Source organism: Aptenodytes patagonicus, chromosome 13 (genome assembly GCF_965638725.1).
Source record: "Aptenodytes patagonicus chromosome 13, bAptPat1.pri.cur, whole genome shotgun sequence".
NCBI lineage: Eukaryota > Metazoa > Chordata > Aves > Sphenisciformes > Spheniscidae > Aptenodytes > Aptenodytes patagonicus.
In genome coordinates, this window is record NC_134961.1 from 9,262,224 (window position 1) to 9,289,741 (window position 27,518).

At 39.2% G+C, this 27,518-nt stretch overlaps 1 protein-coding gene across 6 annotated transcripts in view; it reads left to right on the forward strand.

The window, feature by feature from the left end:
- The window catches only part of IQCE (IQ motif containing E), a 30,071-nt gene extending 2,734 nt beyond the window's left edge, over window positions 1-27,337 (forward strand). For 2 of the 6 annotated variants that reach the window (XM_076351513.1, XM_076351515.1), the window contains exons 4-22: window positions 706-846; window positions 1,140-1,271; window positions 2,254-2,324; window positions 3,017-3,130; window positions 3,799-3,849; window positions 4,380-4,450; window positions 4,675-4,747; window positions 5,160-5,209; window positions 7,917-8,074; window positions 8,580-8,635; window positions 8,953-9,161; window positions 9,956-10,060; window positions 10,812-10,914; window positions 13,197-13,292; window positions 14,005-14,028; window positions 17,295-17,390; window positions 18,454-18,584; window positions 19,304-19,422; window positions 23,784-25,855. In XM_076351513.1, coding sequence (XP_076207628.1) covers window positions 706-846; window positions 1,140-1,271; window positions 2,254-2,324; window positions 3,017-3,130; window positions 3,799-3,849; window positions 4,380-4,450; window positions 4,675-4,747; window positions 5,160-5,209; window positions 7,917-8,074; window positions 8,580-8,635; window positions 8,953-9,161; window positions 9,956-10,060; window positions 10,812-10,914; window positions 13,197-13,292; window positions 14,005-14,028; window positions 17,295-17,390; window positions 18,454-18,584; window positions 19,304-19,422; window positions 23,784-23,914 — 1,931 coding nt within the window. In that variant the 3' untranslated portion in view covers window positions 23,915-25,855. Of the gene's footprint in view, window positions 1-705; window positions 847-1,139; window positions 1,272-2,253; window positions 2,325-3,016; window positions 3,131-3,798; window positions 3,850-4,379; window positions 4,451-4,674; window positions 4,748-5,159; window positions 5,210-7,916; window positions 8,075-8,579; window positions 8,636-8,952; window positions 9,162-9,955; window positions 10,061-10,811; window positions 10,915-13,196; window positions 13,293-14,004; window positions 14,029-17,294; window positions 17,391-18,453; window positions 18,585-19,287; window positions 19,423-23,783; window positions 25,856-26,753 lie in introns of those variants that run through there. The other 4 variants (XM_076351514.1, XM_076351516.1, XM_076351517.1 and 1 more) reach the window with 4 other exon arrangements.
- Window positions 27,338-27,518: the final 181 nt, after the last annotated feature.

Consider the following 27,518-nt stretch of genomic DNA (forward strand, 5'->3'; position numbering starts at 1 on the left):
TTTATATTTCCAGTGAATGTTTCAAAGAAGACTTTTCCTCAAAGTGTTGCTGATTGTTTTGTTTCTAATAAATTAAATAATGTTGCACTTTTAAATTTTGCTTTAGGTTGTGTGAGAGATGTTCTTCTGGTAGATGTACATCTATCTTCTTTCTTTTCCTGAAATCCCTTTACGTGCCTAAACAATCGAATTTAAAATAGCTGTTTAATTTTAGCTATGATGTTTGTTACATTGTTTCTTACTGTACTTCTCTTGGTAATTTGAAGACTAACTAGTTAGCCCATATAGTGCACATCTATACTAATAATTTTGAGTGGAATTAGTGTCAGTTTTTGAACCTGACAGCCATACCTGAAGCAGCAATAGGAGGGGCTCTCCAACAGCAGCATCAGACCAATTCTGTTGATTACTGCAAGAAAATTGCTAGCGGATTAATAGCTATACAATTACTTTTGCCTGTGTAGCATACATATTACTGTCACTATGCCTTTCTTCATTTTTTGGAATTGGACTTTTTCTTTATCGTGGCTACTTTTTTTAGGTGAATGTACCATTGCTCCGCATAAGCCAGTGTGTAGTGTGCTGTTAAATTCTATTCTTATAAGTAATAGGACTGTGTCTGGGAACCTTAAAACACAAGACAGAAAGAATAGTTGTGACCTGGGGCTTTGTAAGGCAATGCTGAGGTATTTTCTTTTCTTTTAGAGTCTCCATACAGCTCTAGCACACAACTGTATCCTAAAAAAGCTGCAGTTTGGCGATCTCTGCAGGGAACAGGCAGTGCACGTCTCGAGAGCGCAGCTGTAAAAAACCCAAGGCAGATGTGGTTGGGATCGCTGAAACAAGGTATAAGCATAGAAACTTTATCTGCATATGTGGATAAAATTCAGTGTTGTGGGCAGCTTAACGTATAAACTCTTAAAAAATAGGTTTGTGTTTGATTATAGGCTACATAGGAAGTCATTTCACTATTATTTATTTGGGTGGTTGGAATTATCTGATCTTGAGCATTGGAATTTATAGCGGGAATAATTAACAGCATCTGGAGCTTTCTATGTTACATTTGCTCAGAATAAATCCACAAATTTAATTCGCAATTATCCCTGATTTTTGCATTTTTGTTCTATTTTTGTTGGCAGGAATGAGCCATCCTCTGAAATCAGATGTTGTCATGGGTCATATGCGAACAAACATTTCTAGTAGCACTCCAGAATATTTGAAGGAAGCTCTAGGAATGAAGAAGCCAAAACATTCTCGTTCTTCTAGTAATGGTAAACTATGTAATGGTGTGGTGGATAAAAGTTAATGATCTTTTTTCCATGTAAAAACACACCTTGCTTAAGATCTTAGCTTTAGTAAAGCAAGAGCCATTTCAGTTTAACTTGTATTAAAATATATGTGTCAAAATATGATCCATGGGATACTTTTTGAGATTTCTAAATTGGATAAGACAGGGGTTTCCAAAATTTTTGAGCAATGAATCGCTATTAGCTTTCAGAACTTTTTGCAAATTGCCATGCATTTGCAGCTGAAAACATTGCAAATATAATATGGTTCAATGGGCCAGCTGTAGACAATTTATTGTGACTTTGCAAAACATAGTTTAGGAACCATTGATAGAAACCATCTGCTTGCCTGAAATTCTATGTAATTGACTCCTTTTACTTCTTCTCTAGAAAGTGTTTTATCATGTGGTTGTGATATTAAAATCAATTGAGTTTTATGAGAAGAGCAAAATTTAAACCTTTCATCCTGCTTTTCTTAAAGGAGAACTGTAAACTGAAAAATCCTACTTCCATTTAAAATGACACCTATAGTGTTACTGGTAATACACAGTTTCTGGCAGCTTTGAAAGATGATAGATTTTTACACATTAGGCATAAATAGAAAAATGTATTCTGGACACCTTTTAGAAATCTTTTGTAAATAATTGATTTGTTGGGATGAGAAGACTGCAGTCTTCTGTGAAGTGTGTATCTTTCTTGAGATGGATATTTTAATCTAGCACCAGAGAGAAGTAATTAGGAGAAATTTGCTGTAAAATCCGGCAGAAGTTTCATACAGTAACATCTCCACTTCACCTCCATTTCTAAAATTAATTTCCTTGCTGATTTTTCTTCTTCTCAGAGAAAAAAAAAAAAAGCTTAGTTTCCAGTTTGGTGCTGTTCTAGATATTTCCTTTAATTGCAAGGTTTCTGGTTAGTTAAAAATACCTCTTTCAGATCTGCTTATTTTACATACCTTTTTCTGTAGGCTACATTCCTGGAACTCCTGACTACAAAGAAAAAGAAGATATGTATGATGAAATTATAGAACTGAAAAAGGTACAGTCTCTCTGATACTTACACAGAAATCATAGGGTCGATCCATCCACCTGTAGATGTCCAGGCCTTGTTGGTTCAGAATACTTTGGTTTCTACAACTGGGACATCCACCAAATTTTTTTGCATTTGTAATGTAAGGCTAAACTAAACTTGTGTCTGTTTAAGGCAATTTCATTGTTCTTATGGTGTGATAGATACTTCTGAGTACTGGATGTGGAAGCCCTGAAGTAAACCCAGTCCTGAACCCCAGCCATGGCCCTAGCTGGACGCTGAAAAGGTTCATTACATTTGGTTTCTTTGTCCCTCCACCTCCCCCTTTTTTTTTTCCCCCTGGCTGTTACCCATCACTTTTTAACAATTTGTCAGTTGAGTTTAGTGCAGCGTATGAAAGGTCAGGACTGGGCATGTTGAACACTAGGGATGCCTGTAGACAAATATCTTGGCTGTTTTAGATCATTTGTGTGAGGTTGCCTTTCTGTTAAACCTTTTCCTTTTATCTTTGCCCTGTCACCTCCCTTATCTGTCAGCCCTGGTCCAGTGTGATGGTCTCTTTTTTTTTTTTCCCCCCCTCCTTTCGCTTCATCCTGACCATTGTAATTGGACTGTTACTGACGTCAAAACGTGTTTCCATGTGAAATCTCAGTGTGTTTCTATTTCTGAAATGTGCTTACAATTTTTCTCCCCTCTTTTAGATGATACAAGCTCAAAAAAATGAGGGAGATCGAATGAAAACTAAGCTCCGTCGACTAGAAGAAGAGAACAATAGAAAGGATAAACAGATTGAGCAACTGTTGGATCCTTCCAGGGTGACTATTTCTTGGGGGGATAAAAGCGGGGCAAGAGTGCTGAGCAGTGTGATCCTCTTCTCCTTGTCTCTCTAGATTTCAGGACTCTCTAGTGTGTTGGCTCCTAGGAACGATGAGCTTGAATGAGGGGTGGTTGGTTGGTGTGAAGGGATTTCTGTTTTGAGTATCTCAGCTCACCATTCCAGCTCAGTTCAAAGGAAGATCATGCCATGCTGTGCAGATAAGTTTATTGAGCAAAGGTACTTCTAATTTCTGAAGGTAAAATTAAAATGCTGTCTCTAAAGAGGCCCACTTTCTGAATATTTTGCCTCAGAGTAGAAGGGAGTTAACGTCTTGCATGGTGACTGACGCATGCAGTCCTGAGACCTGAACCAGGGAGGAAAAGATGAGCCTTATTGCCAGACCCAGGATGCTGAGAAGCATTTAGGGTCATAGTTAGAAGACCTGAATTTCACTGAATTCCTGGTGGCTGTCATTTTCTGCATGCAGATCTACATCTTGGGAGAAGTGTGCTAATACGAAACAATGAGCATAGGGACTTCAGAATTTAAGCTGTTGGACTGTGAAATGACTGTGGAGATGAGTAGGTTAGAAAATTCTGTGGAAAGAGCTGGCAGTAGCATAAAGTAGCAAGGTTGGTCACTTGCTTTATCTGTCTTCTCCTGCAGGGCTTGGAGCTGGCACGAACTTTGTCAGAAAAGAAGACTGATAATGGATGGGTAATAGTTTCTTCATTACCTTCTGCTTTCATTTTTCTTTTTTTCCTCTTGCCAAGCTGAAGCACTACTGATTAAAAAAATAAAATGAAGTAAGAATAAGCAATTAGGGAATCATGTAACCATTATTTCTGTAGTCAGATAAGAAACCAGTAACAAAGATCTGGAATTAACATTATTTTAGGGAGCCGCTTTTGTCACTGTCTTGAATCTGTTTAGGGATTATTCTCCCTATTATTTGCTTCTTCGAATTTAGCAGGGTAATGGGCAGAGTTTTTATTTAATGATTGTGGATAAATATTATTAAGCTAGTTATGTTACCACAGATACAACTTAGGGATCTGATTTCATTAGTGCTCTCCTTGTCACAGGGTAGCAGACACGTGTGTGATTTACTGAGTACTGAAGTATGTAGGAATATTTATATCCGGTTAGGTACAACTTAGAAAGACAGGGCAAGATCATGGAGAAATGGAACTTCTGTGAAGAGATGGATTATTCTAGGACTCATGAGCTCTTTGTTCTTTCTGTAGGTGGTTAGTGGATTAAAGCAGAAGATTCTCAAGCTAGAACAACAGTGCAAGGAGAAAGACAACACTATTAAGTATGACTTTGGGGGGATAGAGGCTTGTATTGGATGAGATAATAAAGGGAATTTGAAATCCATGTTATTTTTCATCTGTATTCTTCTGTTCCTTAAGATGTTTTAATGAACTCTGAGAACGTATTAGCAATTATAAACCACCCACCGAGAAATTGTAAACCAACAGGTATTGCAGCATCTTTGCTGGTCTGACTGAATTATTTTTTGTATTATTCTATTTTCAGCAAATTCCAGGCAGACATGAAGACCACTAATTTGGAAGAAATGAGGATAGCTATGGAAACCTACTATGAAGAGGTATGTCTGACAGGTCCTTCAATGTGCATACAGGAGAGGAAGTCGTTCAGTTGTTGAGTCGAAGTATAAATGGAATGTTTCAGATAGGTTTCTTACAGCTTAGCTGCACCTGTCTTTGGAATCAGATTTTCATAGATATTCTCATCGCTCCAAATATATGTACTGAAAAACATTTTTTCTTCAGTAAGTTGAATGTGTTAATCAAAAAGCGTAAATAAACTAATGTACATCCATAAGTGTCTAGATGAAAGCCAATATAACAGTAGCCTGATTTTCAGTGATGGCATCATTGCCTCTGCTACTACCCAGAGAGTCTTGTTCTGATTTTCACCTAACGGACAAATGTGTTGCATTAGCAATGTCAGCTTCCACAGCTAGCTCCTTAATGGAATCTATATTTCATATTTCACAGGTTCATCGTCTCCAACTCCTCCTGGCAAAATCTGAGTCTATGAGGAAAAAGTATGTTTAATTCTTTTGAGGCAAATGTTTGCGTATATGTGTTTGATATATCATTTGTATACTACTTTAACTGATGGAAAACAACTACATGGTAACAGTTTATTTTGTCATTTAGATTGCTGGATTTGCTTTTTGTTACTGCTTTAGTTGGCTTCACAACCTTGGGATATGTCTTAGTCAAGTTGTTTTTTCTTGTAGATAGATCATTTTGTGGATGTGGAAAAAATATTAGAGCTATTTAAAAAGTACATGAAAAATTTGAAAATTTATCTCTGTTAAATAAAATCCATCTTCCCCCATAATCACACCTATTCTGATATCAGTGGTGATTGAAACAAACTCACTAGATGTTTGACATTTTACTCCTGAGTCGGTTCTGCATCTTGCTCTAGGGTGTACGCTGCAAAGAAGGTATTTTGGAGTAAACATTTTCCTGTGGTACAGAGAGACAGATCTGCACATCAGGGTAGCTTTTGTGAGATATCCATGAGTGGCACTAGTAAGACACTGTCAGAGAAGCTTGTACTAGTGCTTGTCATTAGTGTGCGGGTGTGTACACGGTGGTGAGGGTAAACGGTCTATAGAGAAAAAAAAATCAAAGCACTAAGGCAAAAGACAAAGCTCCAGTAAGAGAGCAAAGTAAAAGCATCTATGCAAGTGAGTCTTATTTGAGCTGAGAAGAGGGTAATAGTCTCGTGGGATAGGAAAATTTGTTACCACACCACTTCAAAATATCCTTGCCCTCCTAGTGTTAAGTACAGGCAACTATCTTAATTTTGGGTGTATTTATTTAGATTGATAGAAACATACGAGAACTCTTTATGGGTCATTATGTATACTACTTGTGTTTCCCTAATTCACTGTCTCTTGTGGATTGAAAACTGCAATTTGTTTTGTCACTGGTTTTTAAAAAAAAAAAAAAAAAATTATCTCTTTTGGCTCAGACATGCAGTGACTAGCCTCTCGAGGCTGTAAGCCATCACACCTAATTTATTTACAGGTGAAAATGAGTCATCAGGTCTCTTCCTTGTCCTCATTTATTCGTAGCTTCAAAAAGCAGTGGTCAGGGCAGTCTCTCTCCATTATGTGACTGTCAGTCTCTACTTGAGAGGCTGAGCACTGAAATAATAAATGATGTTGAAGGTCAGGACTCTGGCACATAGAAAGCGTTGTACGAGAGTGTTTCTTTCATGATGCTTGTCTATGTTATTTCTGGCTGAAGTGAATGGCATTTAGCTCCTCTTTTTCAGTGTTAACACTGAAATACGGTTATTTCTATGTGAAGCTGTAGTATCCAATTGTAGCTAGAAACTAGGCAACCTTTCAAGTCCTCAAAATGGTCTGCAATTCTTTCATTTAGGTTTTGATGAGCCTAAAATAATGGTACTCAGTGATACAGTTATGATTTCTATAACTTCTGTCATTTCCCGTTTTGGTGGTGTGTTGTGTTTTGGTTTTTACTCTTTTTTTTCCTCCTGCCTGGGACAGCTGTATGAATAGTCATCCATGACATCTGGACAGCCTTATTTGCTTGTTTTATGGCTTTGTTTCCTTTTAATTTCCAGAAGGTAGATTAGATTCAGCTTTTCACCCTGATATGCTAATTACAGACTGTCTCCCCCTTTACCTTGTAATTATTCCAGTGGATGGGATGTAAGATTCCTTCACAAACTGTTCTGTGATTGTCATTGGCAGTGGCATTTGTCCAAAAGTAGGTCCATCAGTTACTTCAGACCTTTGTTTCCAGAAGTAAGTTTTTAAGAATTTTCTCAAAGCAATAAAGAACAAGTATTTCATCTCACTAGAAATCTGTTTTGTGAACAGACTTTACAACTTTGCGCATCTAGAATCTGAGATTTCTTCCCTCTTTTATTAGAAAAATTAAAAAGGCAAAATCACTGTAATATATTTAAAACAGTTTTAACACATAGTAGGCTTTCCCTTTTCTGATGCCTTTTATTCCCATCGCGTCAATGTTACCTGTATTCTTCAAATCTGTTTCAAATCTCTCGTCAATTGAAATGTATCTTGAAGAAAGAAATTTCTCTGGGGTTTACTTTCACAGGAATAGTTCCTTTTATATTAGAGCAGCATTAGCAGCATTCACAGTTATCTGAAAATACACTTGTGTGTTGGATTTGTTTGAGAGTTATTCCATCTATGTATAGCGCGCTCTCTCTCCCAATCTCAATCTGTCATTTAAGTGAAAGAAAGCAATTCAGAGCACGCAGGTTAGCTTTCTGTGCTGAACAGTTTTTTGGAGGAGTCTCCCAATTGGCTGAAGATAAGTGTTTTTAAATCAGAGGTCCACAGGGTGCTGGTAAAGCATTAGAAGGTTGGTTAACAAAACAAATAGAAAACCAAGTAAGTAAAACTCATACAAGCACCCTTGTTTATGCGTTAGTGAAACAGAGTGGTGGAGGAATTAAAACTAATAAATGAGCTTTCAAAGTTTCAACGTATCTTCTTTCTTTGACGCAAATTAAAACAATTGTGAAAGTGTTGAGCAAGATGGTCTTTGCATGTTTTTTCCTAAAAGAATAGGTAACTCCTCAAGTAAAAAATGTTGAGAAATGCTATTGGGGGGGAGCTGAGACAGTTAACTTAGCCAGCTGACTTGAATAGTGAGGCTATTCCACTCTTTTTAATGCTGCTTCTTTGTTCTCTACTTTTAAGTTAACTTTCTGGTTTTGACCCTGTTTCCAAGTACAGAGGGCAGAGATACCCAAAAACGACTAAAGGCACTGAATGCTGCTGTCCTGAGACTATCCAGGAACATCAAAGAATTGCAGAATGAGAATCGGAGGCTGAAAGAAGATCTAGATCATGTACTGAGCAGTTCTCCTCCTTCCAATAAAACAAAAAGTACGTGCTGAAAAGTTGGTGAACATGGGGCAAGGGATTTAGGTACATTTGAAAGATGTGTTTGAGAGCAGGACCCTACAATGGTAGAAATAAGGGAGTTATTACAAAGGTGAAGACTCAGGAGGGGCAAAGGTTGGAATGAGAAGTTTCCTACAGGAGTCTCTCTCTGAATTCTGCATATGCTGCTCCAGTCAGACCTGGGTTTCCTTTAGTATTATCCCTGAGAATTCTGGACTGGAATCACTTGAAGATTTAATGTTTCACTGGAAAACTGTTTTTCAGTTGTTGAAAACTGATGAATGTGAATGGTTTATATTGATTTCTGAGCTAATTGGTGTAGAAGTCAGATACTTCAAGACCATTCTCATTGTTTCAGTGCTGCATATTTAAAGTTGGGGGTCAGGTCTTTAGATAGTCTTTCTATATGGACAGAAGTTTCAAAAAGCAAGAACGATGTTGACTCACTGATACAGTTTCATGTTTAAAGCTTTGTTATTGTATTTAGATTATAGTGAGTGGAGCAGACAGAGGCTGGTGAGGCGGATTTCAGAACTAGAAAAAGTAAGTGGTAATAATCATGTGGTCATCTTACCTGTCTTTGAGCAGAAAATGGAGAACCACTGGCTTGTGCTCATGGCATGTAGTCCTTCAGTGTATCCGCCTTGTGCATTCTGGCTCATACATGTAAACTGATGTCTGTACCATATGCCCTTCCTCCCTTTTTTCTTTCCTCATACTTGTTGCATATAGATGCACACTTTAGAATTAACTTCCGTTTGATCTTTTCTCGCGGCCTAGATAAAATCATTTTATGCTAAATTTAATTTTCTTCTTCTTTTTTTTCTTTTGTATTTTTTGTGTACATTTATCCTGTTTAGAAAGTGTGTGCCATGGAGAACACCAGGGTGTCATCAGCAGATAGTGAGTCATCACAGTTACTTGCTGTGTCATCTTCGCCTTCTGTAGACCTGGATCATCCAGCCTCTCAACAGATAGACCACGTTGAGGAATGTCGCCGCCTCCAAGGGCTAGTGAAGAAACTGAAGAGTGATAGGAAGGCACTTCAAAATCTCCTACTCAATAAAGAGTAAGCGTGACTCGTCTGAGATGTTGTTCTTTTGTAGGTGTGAATTATTTCATTATTTCCTGTCATGTTATGAAACGATGTAATAAGTCCTTCACATTTGCAGCAAGAAAATGAATTTTGAGGGTCCCTTCAGCTTTTATTTCAAAAGCTTCTTCTAGTCCTACTAGCGTTGTAAAATTACATTGCAGAAAAAAAAGTCAGTGAGAGGATGGAAAAAAGAATCTCTACTTGTTTCTAACACATTTTTCAAGGCATATTTTTTTGCCAACCGCACTGAAAAGCCTTTGAAGGGTTATATGTCACTACGCAGCACTTCTTGCAAGTATTTTGCTGTAAAAATTTGTCTTGTTTTTTCCAACACGTTTTTATCCTGATCTACCACTTTCTCCATTTAAGCCTGCCTTCTGCCATATGATGCTCTGTGACTTCTTTTCTCCCTAGTAAGCAATTGATTTGCAATTTGTCTTGCTTGGACTCATTTGGTGTGTCAGTGCATAAGGGCAGGCAGGTTAAAATGATCATGATCAGAGATGTGCACACAACTATGTATTGTTGATAAGACACGCTGCCTCCTGCGTCAACTCACCTCTGAACAAAGATGCGTAGTGAGAGCATGCGAAGAGGCCTTTTGCTTCTGAACAATATACGCTTGCATTCTGTTTTGTTTAAAAGGAAACTTTAGTTACTTTACAAATTTGAGAACCTATTTTATTTAGAAGTTTAAACAAAAAATAACTACTTTGTTGAAGTGTGAATGTCTTAAGTATTGCTTGGATTTCCTTACACCTTTGTAGGTTAGATATCAAGCAGTTACTGCAGGCTAAGGCTGAAGTGGAGCTGGAGCTGCAGAAGTGGCGGAATAAGATGGAAGAAAAGAGTACAGAAGAGCAGACTTTAAGGTATCATATTTTGTATTAGCAGATCCTTTCAGAACCAAAAATATCCATTAAAGTATAATTCTCTTTTGAAGAGGCTCAAATTCATAGGAGTGAACTGCAGGAAGCTGGGAATTCATTTAAACAGAACTGTTTTGGAGGGATGGAGTAAGTTACTATGAGAAGAATTCTATAGAGTGGTTTTAGAGGAAGTGGAAGACTAAGAACCATAGTAAAAATAAGAATTAAATTATAATAAAAATTAGTAAGATAAATGGAAAAAGAAAGCTGCCATGTTGGGCTCAGACTTTTTTTTTCTCTTTCTAAGAAAAAACTAGTATCTTTACCTTAGCCTATGCTTCTATACCATTGCCAATATGTCATTCCATTTACGTCATGTAGTCTGTGTAACTGTTGATAATAAATCCTGTGCAAGGGTGGCAAAAAAAAGTTATCTCATTATTGCTTTGTAAGAAAGGACTTGGACTGACAAATATGAAACTGTAGCAGATCTAGATGCAATATTAATAGTATCAAGGGTACCACTGTAACCTTAGGACCTTTTAATTTCAACGTAAGGCAACTATCACAACTTGAGAATTGATGTTATGTGTCTGTTACTATAGGAATATGTATCATGTTATCCTGAGCAGCTTCCCACTTTGGCCTTTAAAAAAAAACCAAAGCAGCCAAATCTTATGAAATAGGTTCAGTATTTTCAAAGCAGTAACAACAGAAAATTTCTAGCTATAAATCTTTGCTTTTCCAACTGTAGTGAGGAAATCCAGAACCTGACACAGAAAGTAGGGAAACTGGAGTCAAAATTGGAGGAAGAGAAGAGACAAATGGCGGAAGATACAATGGAAAAGCTTAATAAGGTACGGACACGTTTTTGTTCGTGGGGTTTTTTTTCCCCTTGCATCTAACTAATATATTGCAAATTGAGCTGATAGTCTAAATAGCTGCTAGTTGTGTCTTTTCACAGAGGCATTAAATCTTGTCATAGAGATTCTGAATTCCCAGAGTTTGTTGATGAGTTGTTTCAATAATTACCACTGCAACTTGGGGTTTTTTGGAGCTGTTCTCTTACTGATTATCTGCCCCATCATCACTTTTTTCTTATTCAGTGGAATGTTGCAAAAAGCTTACCCTTCTAAGTGTTTGGGTTTTATTGCCTTACTTTCTAAGAAGAAAAAGACATTTGTAGTTTTGCTTATATCTGCTTATAACATCTGAACCCATCAGCTAATTTCAGTCCAATTTTGTAGAGGGAGGAAGGTCTTGCAGGAGTTGACAGATAAAGGATAGAGACACAGGTAAGTGTGCTTGCTGGCAGACTGGCAAAAGACAAAAAACCCTTTTCAATGATTTTTATGCTGGTCAGGTGATCACTTAGGGCACATGTGCTGTCCAGTCAGAAAATATTCATTAGCCTTTCTGTTTGGATGGAAGCTGGGTACTTTTTCATGGGAAGGTGTACAGGATGTAGAGCACTAATCATCATGAAAATTGAGGGTTCTTTTAATTTCACTGCTGATGAGACACCATATTTGAGTAAAGAATTAGGGAAGATGTCAATACAATAAAATAAACCCTTATCCCCTTTGAATTGAAGTTTTTCTAGAGTTGAGGTATTCATAACCTCTTCTTTCTGGATTTTCCGGTATCTAATAAATATCTTTTGCGCATCTGTTAATCCTGGACAGTCTTAAATGGGGCTCTGTAATCAGTTGGGGGGTTTTTGTGAAATATGACCGAACTTGATATCTTTGCAGTCTTCCATCCTTCTGCCAAATGTTGTAACTAGCCAGCAGAGATGAATGGGCACTGACAGACATGCTTTCAGATGCAGTGTGGTCTTGTTAATCTTATTTCACTAAAAACTAGTTGAAAATTATTACTGGGGATTTTAATCTTTTGTACTTGAAAATAAATAGACCCTGAAATACAGGTAGTAAAAAATATGAATAAAAATGTCCAGTAGCTTAAGGGGGTGCTGGTTTTTGATATACCGTGCAATTCTTTAGATTCTTTTTTGTGCGTTATAGGCTGACGTTTTGAATAGACAATGTTTTGAATACCAAATAACGTGAGTCTTTAAAAACAGCCAACAAACAGCTCCTTTTTCCCTCCACAGACTATATATATTCTTGGCCAGTAACCATCCATTTATTGAAATGTTCCCATTATTTGTAATTATCACTAAGTTCCTACCAATTTTTCATTTTAATAGTAGGTTGTCATTTTTAATACAACATGATCCATTTGCTAAACTTAAGCCTATAACTCAGTGTTTTTAGGTTATAAATAAATCCTTTTCACAGAATCAAGAGGGTTTTTTCAGAGTATAAAATCTCTTGTTCCTCCGCTTAGAATTTTACACCAACAAATTAAATTAGTCTTTTAAAATTGCTGTTAACTTTTGTTTGGCAAGTGAGGTACGACAATTAGTATGGGATAATTAGGGATCAAAAGGATCAGATGGTGGAAGGTGGAATATGCAACCACAGCTCAGAAGAAATAACTGGAACAAAATCTCTTTTTGTTCTTGGTTTCTGTCTTTTTCCTCTAATTAATTTGTTCAAGATAGAAGAGGAGAGTTATGCCAGTTTACACAAGCTCTCCGTCTTGTCAGTGTCGTATGATGGCCAACTCATCAGTAAGCTTAAACAGATGATTATGGGGCCGCAGTTGCCAGGATGAGACATGAGAGAGCTCCCCAGTTAATTAATACTAGTCTTTCCTGGAGAAGAATTGCAAAATTAGGTATCTTGACTTTTGTTCTCAGTCTGTCGATAACATACAAACCATTTCTGATCAACAAAGCAGTGGGTTCCACTGTTGGAGCTCCTATTGCTTTAGCAATGCATAGAAAAATAGGAGTATGTGTAAATGAAAACCTTTCTGTTCCCATGCTCTGCTAACAGCTAAAATGGGGACAGGAATGTGTTTCATTGTAACAGTCATCTAGATGATGAGTTGGAACAGGAGCAGTATTCAGAACCAAGAGTTTCCTCTTTTAACTTCCTTTTGCCCTGCAGGCAGGATGAACTTTTAACAACTCTGGTGCTGCGTTTTCTGAGTCATTTGTAACCTGTTTCCCTCATAGAATTCCAACTTGTGTCTTTAGTGTACTAAGTTAAAGAATTCTCCTTTGCAGTCTTCACCAGTCTGCACGGTTAAAGGCAAAGAAGATCACAGGAAGGAACAAGCAGCCAAAATCATCCAGAGACAGTGGAAGATGTACCGAAACAAGGTGAGATTCTCTTACTGGGGAACAGTGAGGACATCCCCCTCTGAATCTTACTCTTGTTTTAGCATCTACAGCAACCTGCTGCCAGGCTCCAGGAACTGCAGCAGTGCTTCCCGGTATGATTCCTTACCACCATCTTCTCTTCCACTGCTTTTTTTCAAGTCCTCCCTGCTCCTTCTTTTGCCTTTGCTCCCTAGAACCCTGTTGTTTCTGCTGTGAGATAGGCAGTTTCTGAATGGGGGAGTCTGGGTGAGCAGAGAACTAAGGAAGTGTAGCAATGCTTGAAGCAGCGCTGTTGCTGTTGCTTGCTTGGAGTATGACTGAGAAGTTAAATTCCCCTTGCAGAAATCTTCCAAACAATACAGGAAGTTTTGTGTATTGAGTTACACTCAACTAGAACAAAATGATCTAGAAAAAAGGCGTTAACCTTAGATTTTGTTCTATGGGCAACAACATAATGGTGCTTTTTCCACATATAGGACATATGGTATGAGGTGGGTCTCATAAATACTTCCTAGGAAACTAAAGACAAAAGAACTATCCACACATCTTTCAAAGATAAAAAGCTTCCCCCCCCCAGGTTTGTTGTTTGAGTTTTCAGGGGGAGGTGGGACAGGTATTTCTGTGTGTTTTAATTGTTGAGGAAAACTTGGAAAATCTTTTAGATAAAACTTGCATATATTTGTGGCATTAACTCAGGCATTTTTCATTTCAGAAAGAAGAAATTGCTCTGGATGAGGTGAGTGTGTTTATGACACCCAACAAAACAGTAAAACAGATTTAATTTGTATGAAAGCACAGATAACTTTTTTATTTTTAAAGAGGTTTTATTGTAATATGAACTGTTGTACCAAGATCATATTTGTTCTTCAGGCTGGCTCATGATCTACCTCCTGACATCCTGGGTTTGTTTGATATATCTTGTCAAAGTGTTCCCCTTTTGGTCTCAAATTTTCTGTACTTGGTACCTACTGCATAATGAATGCTTCTGAAAATTTTGAACAAAATTTGATACAAACAGACAGGAAAGTTTTTCTATATTAAGTAATTCTAATAATGCTTTCATTTTCACTATGATGAGTCTTCAGAAAGATTTGAAATAGGAATTTGAAACCTTTGCTGAGAAGAAACATCTGAGTATTATGAAGAAATTGACTTTGTTTGACAAACTTGTCACTTTTTGATAAATGCTTTGCACAAAAGTTTTGATTAAACTGTTTTTTCAAATAGCACAACATAGCATCTTAACATTTGTTTCTCCCAGAACACTAAAAATCTTTTCAGAAATTAGAACAAATTCTAACCATGTGACGCAAATATACTGTTTTACATCTAGATGCTTTTTGTTGATTAGAAGCCAGTAAAATCTCTGAGTAGAGAGGGCAGACTTACGTTCCTGTTGAGGAGCCTGGTTGACAGAGTCCCTTGGGAGGCAGTCCTGAAGGGCAAAGGAGTCCAGGAAGTCGACGTTCTTCAAGAAGGAACTCTTAAAGGCATGGGAGCAGGCCGTCCCCATGTGCCAAAAGACAAGCCATCGGGGAAGAAGACCACCGCCCTGGCTGAACAGAGAGCTTTGGCTGGAACTCAGGAGAAAAAAGAAAAGAGAGTTTATGACCTTTGGAAGAAGGGGCAGGCAACTCAGGAGGACTACAAGGATGTCGTGAGGTTATGCAGGGAGAAAATTAGAAGGGCCAAAGCCCACCTAGAACTTAATCTGGCTGCTGCCGTAAAAGACAATAAAAAATGTTTCTATAAATACATTAGCAACAAAAGGAGGGCTAAGGAGAATCTCCATCCTTCATTGGATGCGGGGGGAAACATAGTGACAAAGGATGAGGAAAAGGCTGAGGTACTTAATGCCTTCTTTGCCTCAGTCTTTAATAGTAAGACCAGCTGTTCTCCGGGTACCCAGCCCCCTGAGCTGGAAGACAGGGAAGGGAAGCAGAATGAAGCCCCCGTAGTCCAAGGGGAAATGGTTAGTGACCTGCTACACCACTTAGACACACACGTCTATGGGGCTGGATGGGATCCACCCAAGGGTACTGAGGGAGCTGGCGGACGTGCTCACCAAGCCACTTTCAGTCCTTTGTCAGCAGTCCTGGCTAACCGGGGAGGTCCCCATTGACTGGAGGTTAGCAAACGTGACGCCCATCTACAGGAAGGGCCAGAAGGAGCATACGGGGAACTACAGGCCTGTCAGTCTGACCTCGGTGCCGGGGAAGGTTATGGACCAGATCATCTTGAGCGCCATCACACGGCACGTACAGGAGAACCAGGTGATCAGGCCCAGTCAGCATGGGTTTGTGAAAGGCAGGTCCTGCTTGACCAACCTGATCTCCTTCTATGACAAGGTGACCCGCTTAGTGGATGAGGGAAAGGCTGTGGATGTTGTCTACCTAGACTTTAGTAAAGCCTTTCCCACACCATTTCCCACAGCAGTCTCCTGGGGAAACTGGCTGCTCATGGCTTGGATGGGCATATTCTTTGCTGGGTAAAAAACTGGTTGGATGGCCGGGCCCAAAGAGTTGTGGTGAATGGAGTTAAATCCAGTTGGTGGTTGGTCACAAGCGGTGTTCCCCAGGGCTCAGTACTGGGGCCAGTTCTGTTTAATATCTTTATCAATGATCTGGACGAGGGGATCGAGTGCACCCTCAGTAAGTTTGCAGATGACACCAAGTTGGGCAGGAGTGTTGATGTGCTTGAGGGTAGGAAGGCTCTGCAGAGGGACCTGGACAGGCTGGATCAATGGGCTGAGGCCAATTGTATGAGGCTCAACAAGGCCAAGTGTTGGGTCCTGCACTTGGGTCACAACAACCCCAGACAACGCTACAGGCTTGGGGAAGAGTGGCTGGAAAGCTGCCTGTAGGAAAAGGACCTGGGGGTGTTGCTTGACAGCCGGCTGACTATGAGCCGGCAGTGTGCCCAGGCGGCCAAGAAGGCCAATGGCATCCTGGCCTGTATCAGAAATAGTGTGGCCAGCAGCAGTAGGGAAGTGATCGTCCCCCTGCACTCGGCACTGGTGAGGCCGCACCTCGAATACTGTGTTCAGTTTTGGGCCCCTCACTACAAGAAGGACGTTGAGGTGCTGGAGCGTGTCCAGAGAAGGGCAACGAGGCTGGTGAGGGGTCTGGAGAAGAAGTCTTATGAGGAGCGGCTGAGGGAACTGGGCTTGTTTAGCCTGGAGCAAAGGAAGCTCAGGGGAGATATCGCTCTCTACAACTACCTGAAAGGAGGTTGTAGCGAGGTGGGTGTTGGTCTCTTCTCCCAAGTAACAAGTGATGAGACAAGAGGAAACGGCCTCAAGTTGCGCCAGGGGAGGTTTAGATTGGACAGTAGGAATAATTTCTTCACCGAAACGGTTGCCAAGCATTGGAACAGGCTGCCCAGGGAAGTGGTGGAGTCACCATCCCCGGAGGTATTTAAAAGATGTGTAGATGTGGTGCTTAGGGACATGGTTTAGTGGTGGACTTGGCAGTGCTAGGTTAACGGTTGGACTCGATGATCTTAAAGGTCTTCTCCAACCTAAACGATTCTATGATTCAGCGTAATCACCACAATGGTCTGCCAGACTTGGCTTGATTTCTGATTGTACCAGAGCATCACGGAGCCTGCTGGACAGCCAGAATCTAATATGGATATGGGAGCATGTTGCTCTATTTGTGAAATATAGGCTAGTGTTGGCAGCTACAACTTAACTGCATTTGATAAGATCAATCATGAACACCTCCCAGGTTGAATTTAAACCATGGAGGTGTGTGTTTATGGGTTGTCACAGGCTGGGGATTCTTTGGATTGCAGCAGAGTACCTGTGAAGTAATGGGGACGTGTGTGTATCCCTTAAACATAAGAAAATGTCAAGACATCAAATGTCAAGACATCAAAGAGTTTCCGTTGCACAGGGAAAAGTTATTTTCCCCATGTGCCTCTTCCCTCTGGACTCTTGGTTTAATTTATAGCTGCCATCTTTCAAAGGAGCTAATATCTACTTATTTCTTTCCATGCTAGGCAGTTGTTATGCTTCAGGCAGCTTTCAGAGGACATTTAGCTCGACAGAAACTGTTACTGAATAATGGGATGCATGATGCAAAATCTCACAACAAGGTAATTATTGGGGCAAATGGGTATCCAGGTATCCCATTATGTTTAGTTTACAGTGTAAAGTACTGTACTTCCAGACTTAATTCTCTGAATCACCCAGTGATGTTTTAATGCACTAGTTGGCAGCACCACTGTAATTCCAGAAAGATATCGTGCTCATTCGCTAGCCTCCCTTTCCATCTTCTTTATTTCACAGTTTTTCTTAGAAATAAAGCTATAACTTCTCTGCATTATGGACTGTAACTAGGTCTCCTCTTTTTTCCTGGTTCTCCCATCAGCTAATGACGTACCCTTTAACTCCAGTTTAACTCTACTCTTTAACTTTAATTCGGAGTGCTATTGAAAACTGTACTTGCTCTCAAGTGTTCACTACTGAATCACTGTAGTAATAGACAAACCTTTGTCACTGAAGTTCAGAAATAAGAATTTGGAAAGCATCTTTGATTGGATTGAAAAGTAAAGGAGTCTTGCATGTGGCATGCTCAGCCAAAGACTTGCAGTGTCCTCTGTCACATCAAATTCGCTCCAGATTGCTCAGTTCTGAATATGAAAAAAATTCCTTACCAATTAAACATTTAGTTTCTGTAAATCATTTGCCAACTTATATGAACATCCTTCGGACCTTTAGCAGGCTAAAGTTAATTTGTAATTGTCCATCCAGGTTGTCCATCTAGTTGCACTTTACATGCGCTTTTATTTCAGTAAACTGGCCCAATGTAGTAGGACTGAATCCTTTTGCTTCATACAAGCAGAAGATACATGCATCATGAAGGTTGCCTTACCTCCTTCGACTTCGAAAGGTTTCCTTCCTGGAAAATAAATGAACTTTCCTTGCAGGTGTCTGCTCTTTCCTTAATTGAATACAGATGCTTCAAAGCTTGTATGGTGATCAGATTTGCATTTCCTGCTGATTTAGTCTTATAGAACCTTAAAGACGGTAGACCGAAAGATGGGAATATTTGCTCTACTACCACTTTCACAATCAGGAGTAAAATTGTGAAAGCTTCTGTCAAGCTTCTGTGCAATCTGCAAAAGGTCAGTTTTCTTTAATCTGATTGCTTTGCAGATCTCCTGTATGTCTCCTGTGTCAAACTCCTTGAGCTTGTCTTCTGATTGTGAGGAAAAAGATGAGATTGTGACATTCATCCAGTCCATTTTCAGGGCTCACTTAGCACGTACAGTACTGCTTGAGGAGAGGTAAGTGAGAAAGAGATATTTCTGCAACATGCAGTAGCAAAATTGTTTTTATTACAGGAAAGGGGTCATAATTTATAGAATTTTGGTGTGGGTTCCTTGGCAGAGAAGGAGAACAAGGCCATAGTTCCAACAAAGACAAGGGAGAGCTTGCTCGTGAGGAAAGGGTATGCAACTAAAAGGGTTTCTCGTCGCAGCAGTAGTCTTCCCATGTCCTGATGCATGTTCTCTTTCATAGCGATGAGGAAAAGTAAAGTAAAATAATTACTCTTTGGGGGGGGGAACATTACAGTTGCTGTCAAACTGATTGCTAGTACACTCGCCTAATATAAGTGAATCTGAAGCCCTAACATGTAAAAGTTAAGGGTTATGTGGAGGAAGAACAGGGAAGAGCTAGAACACTATCTTGCATACAGTCTAGTGACTTAGCTCAGGAAGAACACGGTGATTTGCTTACTGCTTAGGTTTATCGTGACTCTGTCTTGAAATATACTTCCTTTCTCTCCAGGGTTTACTGCTCCAAAAGTCTTTAATATTGGCTGCCACGGTTACAAGGAGTTACATAGTTGTCACCTCACTTTAGTGTCTGAGATCACTTCTGCAGGTGATAAGCTTTTACCTCTTGGAAGCTAGCAACACAAGACACTTTTCTGCATACCCTCTGAAGACAGACTGCAATTCCTGTTGTGTGCCTCACGCTGTGCAGTTATGTCTTTTTGCAGGCCCTCTGTGTCCGGTGCACCAAGTGAGAAAGCAGATTCTGCAGTTTACATTACAGAGAAGAAACCAGTCTCAGCAGCACTCCAGAGACCTCCTTCAATCTTCATGTCACCTCTTCCTGGTAATCTCATTTCCCTCTGTGTTCAAAAGTATGTCAGTTTTGTGTGAGTGCACGCACAATTTTATAGAGAACATCTGCACATGCACACACGTGCAAATACATACTTGTACTCTGTGTGTGTCTTCTTTTAATTTGATGACGTGTTGCTTATACTGGCAAGTGCAGTCCCTTAAATAAAAAATAAAAGCTTTGACAGTATCAGTACCAGCTTTCCCACAGTGCTTTGCAGATCTCTCACAACTGTGGTTTGGAAGGTCTCTCTCTGGTGTGAGTAGTAATTATTCAAGGAACATGGTGTTCCCCTGTATTGCCTCTCTACTTCCTTTTCAATCTCCCCAGCCCTGTAGCTGTAGTGTGGTACTTTCCACTACGTTTTGGGCCCAAAGCCATAGACAAGCCGAGAGCGTTTTCACCGTCCTGACTTAGTTTTTGAAGGGGACAGACATCTAGTAAAAAGAACCATCCTAGTCAGCCATGTGTATTTAGTCATGTTTTTTCAGCATCTTCAGTTGCTGCAGTAAGGGGAAAAATGAAGTCCTGGATAACCTTGCCAACTAGCACTACTATAATACAAGCTGGGAAAATGTCTTTCTTTTTTTATTGCTCTTATGCTGTTTGGTTTCCTTCTTGAATTCTTCACTGCTGCTTGTGAGAAGAGGAGTTAAAGCCAAAGAGGCTTTTAAGAGGATGTTAGTACTGAGTAGGAAAGGCAAAACAATGATGCAGATAAGCCAGCCTTAGACATGCAGCTTCAAAGGAGTTAAAAACAAACTGAAAAAGGTTAGTTCTATCCAGAGTGGGATATTTTAGGCTTTTATGGACCAGCTGGAGGAGAAAAGAGCAACTTTGAGGGTGACCTGAGAAACATTGATTTGTTTGTTGTCGTGAAAAGCTGACACAGTCTCTGCAGACTTGCTCAGAAACAGAGCATACTGGAAGCAGCTGAGGCTGTTTCTCTAAGATATGAGATGGGGAATAAGCCGGATTTGCAAGGGTTGTGAATACAGAAGTTACTCTTCAGAGAAGGAAAATGTGTTTAAGAAACTTTACTGTATTCCATATTCAGGAGCGTATTCTACTTTGTGAAGGAGTAGGTAGTACTTGCTTCTGAAGATGTTACAGTTTTGAGTGATTTTAGTTATGTCTAGCGACAGTATCTAGAAAAAAAAAATGCTGCAGCATACTGTTTTGCCTGGGGTCTACTGCAGTAGTCATTATTGGTATGCTCAGTCTAAACCCAGAGTAAATCAGTTGTGAAATTCTACCCAAAGAGAAAGAACCACTTAAAAAAAAAAAAAAGTGCTTTGTGCTTCTGAAGGAGTGCTTCTAAGACCCAAAGAAGGATGTAAGATGAAGCTAGTCTGGTAAATGCAATAGTATGAATACTAACAGAGCACAGTCACTGCCTAGCTATGAAGTCTCCAAAGCTAACTTTTATTGCAGATTATGATGACAAAGTGGTGAGCGAAGAAGTTCTGGAAGAATTTGTATTGGAAGGGGTAGAGAGGAGACCATAAGCATTCAAACTTTCTTCCTTGCAGTCCTTTTCTGGTGAATATCGATAAAGGAGAGACTGGGAGCAAAGCAGGTTATATTTGCTGCTGATCTTACAAATATGGGAGACGTTTTCAAAATCTGGGGTGAGGATAGAATGTATCTAGGTAGCTTGTGAAGAGGCATAGTGGATATGTGCTTCTGTAACTGCACAACTGCCAGAAAAAGACTGTCCTGCACTAAGTAGCTCTGAAGCATTAGCTCTTGGTGCATTGGAGGGTTTAACCAAACTCTCCCAAAAGACAAATCGGGAGAAACCTACTTAAAGGAAGCAGAGCACCCTGGTGCAAATGCCACCTCTATGAAGAAATGTGACCCCTCGGCAATCTGTTTGGTTATAGCAGGTTTTTTTGCCATTTGAATTCATGTAGCTTAAACAGCTTCAAGTTAACTAGAAGTCCAACATCTGTCGTTCCTAGCTCATGACCGATGCAAAAATACACTAGCAAAACTGGTTTTTGATGTAATGTATTTCACTGGTCATCCTGCAGCTTGGAAAGTACATGAGACAAGGAGCTTGTTTAACAGCTGAGTGATTTAAAGCAATCAAATTCCTTTAGCTTTAAATCATGCAGCTGTTGAACAAGCTCTTGCTTCATTTGTCCCAAGTCCAAACTTGCATTTTGTGACCTTTAGATCTTGCAATGATCTTAAACTTTCAGTGAAAGTATATATTGCAGTAAGTCATTTAATTTCACTAGCCTTTCAGCATTATTTTGAGAGGAATGGGAAAGATGAAAATGTGTTTTAAAGAACCTTATATATCTGCTAGAATAAATTTATATAATCCTGATCTAGCACTGCAGACTTTTAATTCATTGTTTGCATCAGGTTAGATGTGTCTATGTTTTCTAAAAAAGAAAAAAAAAAAGGAAAACCAAAAAAAATAGCAAAAGGGGTATAGCGTTCAGTGCTGCTTTGCTTGTCTTCACAATGTGGACAGTACTTGAAGATTTGTAAAGCCATTTTTGCTGCTTCCCATGAAATGGAACAGATAACAATTCAGTCTGAAACTTAGCGTTTTGTTTCTTTCTGTCAGGGGAGTGGCAGGAAGGAAGAACATGTTCTGTACATGCACACCAATCTTGAATAAGGGCAGCATTTCTCCCTGCGTATCACTAGCCACTCTGGATAGAACTGTTAACTTAATTTGAGGCTTTTTTGAAATCATAATCACTTTACATACAACCCTTAGCTCTAAGCAGTGCTTACCCCTTCACAAGCACAAAGATAAAGTTGTCACTCTGAAGTATACTAAACTGAAGATGAGGACAAGAAAATCTCAGACATCAAGAGCAGGATATAATCAAGAGTGATTTGGAAAATATTAAGCTATTTCATATATAATATCTGTTTATTGTTGGAGTTGCATCTTGTAGTTACCATGCCTGCTTCTGGAAGTTCTCTTTGCTCATCCTTATCACCAGAATTACTGGCTTATAAATCTTCCTGAAAAACTCTTACATTATTCATTGACTGATGCAGAGAAGAATTTCACTTAACTAGGAAGTCCTGTTTCTTTGCTTCTGTAGGTTGAGGTCAATGTAATGGCCTCCCCGCATTCCTCCTTTCCATTCACAGGCTCTCTGTCTGTCGCACTCTTTCTATTTCTGGGCTGGTTGCGGTCCCCTTGCTTTATTCCTCATCGCTGTGTATGCCTCCTCTTCCATACCGGGAGGTTTTTTTTCTATGTCAGGAACCTTTTATTTCACTATGAGTCCCATGGCACATCTGTTCTTCTCCCCAAGTAATATTCTCTGTGTGCTCTCCGTTTTCCCTTCCATTTTGGTGTCAAAATCTCAGTGTATGGCTTCTTACTTGTCTATTTCCTCTTTCTACCACAGGTTGTCTTGATTTGTTCTCTTCTCTGGGAGACAGTCGCTTCAGAGAATTGATATTTGAAACTGAAAAATAAGTGGAGCTGAGGGGAGAATATTGTTCTAGGAGGTATTAATAGCTGAGGGGAGGATATTGTGCGAGAAGGTATTAATAGCTGTCATCATTTAGTTCATAGATCTCTTGCAGAGGGGATACAAAGCTGCTGGTTCTGCTCATCAGATCGTAGGGGCCTTGTATGTATCCATTTTATCCCTCTGATTTTCCTGTATTTACTGGAATCATTAGGGTTCTATCTGTTTATGCCCTGAACATTTCTTCAAATGTTGGAATTGATGAGATGCATAGAACCATGCATCCAGAAAAACAGCAAGAAAGCAAAAGCAAAAAAAAAACCAAAAAAAGCCCCATGGTGTGGTCACCATTTTTACTGTCATTAAGTAAAGTAGTACAGCATGTGAATAATATTTTTGGTATTTTACAGACGTAAGGACGAAAGACAGTCACTGAGAGCTTCCTTCCTTTTTTTCCTCACTGATTTCCCTTTTCTCTATCTATATCTGACTGAAGTTCTCATTATGACCTTTCTGCTTAGCTTAAGCTTGCTTGGGTCAATTTTTTCTTGTCATCTAATAAATATTTATTTTTATGACCTAAGATGGCTTCAGCATCGAATTGCTTTACATTGTGGTGTGTAACCACTTGCTAAGATTTAAAGACAGTAAGACAAATCATGTGTGGTCAGTATGTCAACTTAACGCTTGCCATGCATGCTCTTTAATGAAAGAGGAACAGGAATAGTTATATGCAGAAAAAGATAGATCAGAGTTATTCATAACTCTGAGTTATTCATATTCCAGAATAGGTAATTCTGGAAACTTAATGGCTCAGAGAGTATTACACTTCCCACAAGGGCTTGTTTTTGTCAGTGTTGTTTATTGATGACCTTGTTTCCTTTGTAATTATTTCAGCCAGGTCCTCTGAGAAGCAACCACAGCCTCCTCTCCCTCTGTCTGTGGATGAAGCTCACTCAGATGATTCAGATGATATTGTCATTGTCTCTCCGTCGTTGCAGATGAAGAAAAACTACACCCACTTTTAAGTTTTGGTAACAGGCTCTGGTGATCTTGAATTATTCAATTCGCAAAACTATTTCTACCAAGATAAAGCATATCAAAGATGAAAAAAGGGGGAATATCGGCCCCTTTTTAATGATCGTTGTCATTATTTCAGCCATAAATGAGTAATTGTTTGATATGTCATCTCTGCAGACTTTATGGCTAAAAGCCACTGACTGACTGTTACCCTCATCCTCCTGGTACACAGAGAGAGTTTGGATTTAAAAACTAAAACAAAACAGTTCAATATTTTGTCTCACAATGAGAATTATAAATTCAGTTGCCAAATTTAAATTAAAGCAATAAAGCCTTAAGCTATTTCATGTCAAACAAAGTTTTGTTTCAGGCCGACTAAAATCATTTGTTTAATCGGAAAGTGATTAATGACATGGCTCCAGGTTTCAATCTGTGTACGTGAAGGGGAACAGCTTATATTTGTTACCAGGTCCTCTCTATTTAAAAATTTTACCATGTCATATGTTAATATCTTTTTGTTTATTTTTATACTGAACATTTACAGTCTGTGCAGACCTCGTAAAGGCTTTCAGAAAGCCATTTCTTTGTCATAGGGATATTCTAGGCCTACTGTATCAGCAGGGTTTTCTTATTTATTGCCTTTTCCAAGTGTGCTTGCTATGATATGTATAGAACGATTTCATATTTGAAACGTCCGATCACATAATCAATTTTTTTTATTTGTCAGAGAAGGTGCGTAATAGCAGGAGTGTTCTGTGAAGGATGCCCTTGTGACTGCTGCTTCTGCTTACATATCACAAATGAGAGTGGATTATGCAGGGTCACCTCTAATATGTGAAAACATTTGACGTAGGAGTTATGTTGCTTTATGTCCTGTTTTAGCTTGCATCACTTGACTGACTGAAACTTTCATCTAACTAGATTGCTCATACACTGAGCACTAAGGGGTTTTAAGTCTAACGTTGCTTTGCTGTTGTTGATCTCTCCTCTCAGTACTGCCTTTGCATGTGCACACGTTATATAAATTACATACATATATATTCACACACGCTGCAAGTGCACAGAGGCTGGGAGAGGGATCACAATATACAGCCATGTTCTGTCATCAGGTAAAGCTACGAGGCTGACAGTGCCCATGCTTTCCAGCAGTCTGCTCTGTTCTGAGGGATATGGATTGGGATCAGTGTAATATACAAAACCTAACCCATGCTGTTTGGTTTAGGAACAGAAGTGATAGGTTGGATTATAATAGAAATTAAGACTGCATCCAGAAATAACACTATTTGACAGTATCGTTGTCCATGGAAGGACCAAAGACATAATGGGCTGTGGAGAATATGGTCGGAGGAGTCTTTCCAGATCTTCTACGCAGACTGTACCCCTTCTTCACTGGAAGGAGGACCTTATAGTTCCTACTATCATGCCAACATCCTTCATAGGCATTACAATGTGTGGGGGTTTTTTTTAAGGTGAACTAGGTGAATTATGTGATATTTACTGGAAGGAGAATTTAATTTTACAAACACACAGTGAAGTTTTTGTGGAGACCATAATGGTCTCTTTGTCATCAAGGAGTAATAAAGACTCCTGTAAACAGAAAGCACATTTTTAAATATAAGATTCTTATCACCTTTCCCTCTTCTTTTTTTAAATTAAAAATCAGTCAGCACTGTTTCACGGAATACTAATAAGTCAGAGTTGTCTCAGTTCTTTGATTTCAGTGAAGCACTATCTGAGGCTTATCATAGTTCATGCCAGTACTTGCAGCCAAAGAGGAAACTGGATGGCTGCAGCACAATGCAGCTGATTTCATTTAATCCCATCAGTGCAAATGCTGCCTGTGCTATTTCCAAAGGCAGTTTTGGGAGCTCTCCATACCCAAAGCAGTCTGAAGAATGTCATTTACACTCCTGTTGGGTAAATTTTTCCTGCTGGTACTTTGGTCACATGACTGTCATCTGCAGAGAGGATAAAAAAATATATGAAAGAATAAAAGGGATATAATACTCTTGGCGGAAGCTGAGACCCGTTTCCCTCTTTTTCTGGAAGTCGTGTTATGAAAAAGAGTTATTTTGCTAAATAGAAGCAGAGCTATACTGAGCTGCTTATGTATAATATTTCAGGTCTGTAACTGTGACTCTCTCATGGATACCTCCAAAGGAATAACTAGAGCTGAGGACTCCTGACACATTAAGGGGAGAGTATGTAGAGTGTCAGGACCCAGACTGATATCAAATACCTAGCTGTTATCCTATATGGAAATACTTGGACAGCAAATATAACGAAGATGACATTCTTTTACTTCACTGTGCTGTAATAACCGATATGAAAGTATTAGGAAGTAGATACAGAGCAGAAAGGCTTGCATTTTAACTGAGCATGTGACTAGCAGTAGTGCTGTCAATAGACAAGTTCTGGGATAAAGGGGAGATAGTATCTTGGTATGGCCCAAAGGCACAGACGAGAAATCAGGGTGAAAAGGAGCAAATGTTTTCTGGGATGAATGAAAATGTGTCTAGAGCTTCCTAAATTTGAGTCTGCTATCTCATAGCCATCAAAAATCTGATACTTAACTCATATCTTAGTTTGGAAGGTAACTATATGCTCACTGCACATCAAAAGTTTGGTGTGGTACAGTAGAAAGAGAAATCTCCACGGTATTAGTAGCCTTTAATGTTGCTTCGTTATATACGGTAATGGAATGTGTTGAAAGGAGTAGTAACTGACAGTAGGTTTCATTCTGTGGTTATCTATCTGAATGCCACCACCTGTAAATCTAGGAAGAAGTGTGGAACAATGAAGGAAGAAAAAGTTAATTTTTTAATAAATGGCATTTTTCCTTAACAGGGAGCTGAGGACAGTAAAAATCGGTGTGGCCCAGTACAAACATATTCAGTTTCTGAAAAATATGTCTTCTGTAGAAAGCACCGGTAACCTTGTGGGGGCGTCAAGGTCTTGAAATTAAAATTAAACTCCACTGTAACCTACATAATCTTACAGCACAGTTTCCATTCTGCTGATACGGGATAATGTTGCCTACTTAAAACCTTTTGCAATTTACAGTAGTGTTTAGTTAAGAGATTGTGTGTGAATGTAGGGATCTGACTTCCATGGGGTGTTACCGCTCTTGATCTCTTTTTGCCCTTAAGTGCCTATGCCTGTAAAGCTTTACTGAGGCATCAAGACTTGAGAACTGTATTGTTTTCTGCATGACTATAACAGTAATCCCTGCACAGGCAACTTTTAATATAGTCAAAAGGGAAAAGGATTAATCCTGGTGTATGAGAGCACCATTAATTTTTATGATCTTTTTAATATTTAGAACTGTGCAAGTCTTTTACGTAATTTATTTTGGGATCTTTTAAAAGCTAAAACAATTACAATGTATTTTCTCCTAATTGTTGAACTTTCAAATAAAGTTAAAGTTTGTAAATTAATTGTTTGTGCATTTCTGCTGCCGTTGCTGTATTTGCATTGCTCCTCTGGCCTCTGCTGCATGCTCCTGTTGTTTTCACTTTGCACCTAGGTTGGCCTTTTACCTCTGTTTTGCTGAGCCGATAGTAACGAGTTAACTCTTAAATACGTAGGGTGTGAATTTCTTCTTTAGTACGC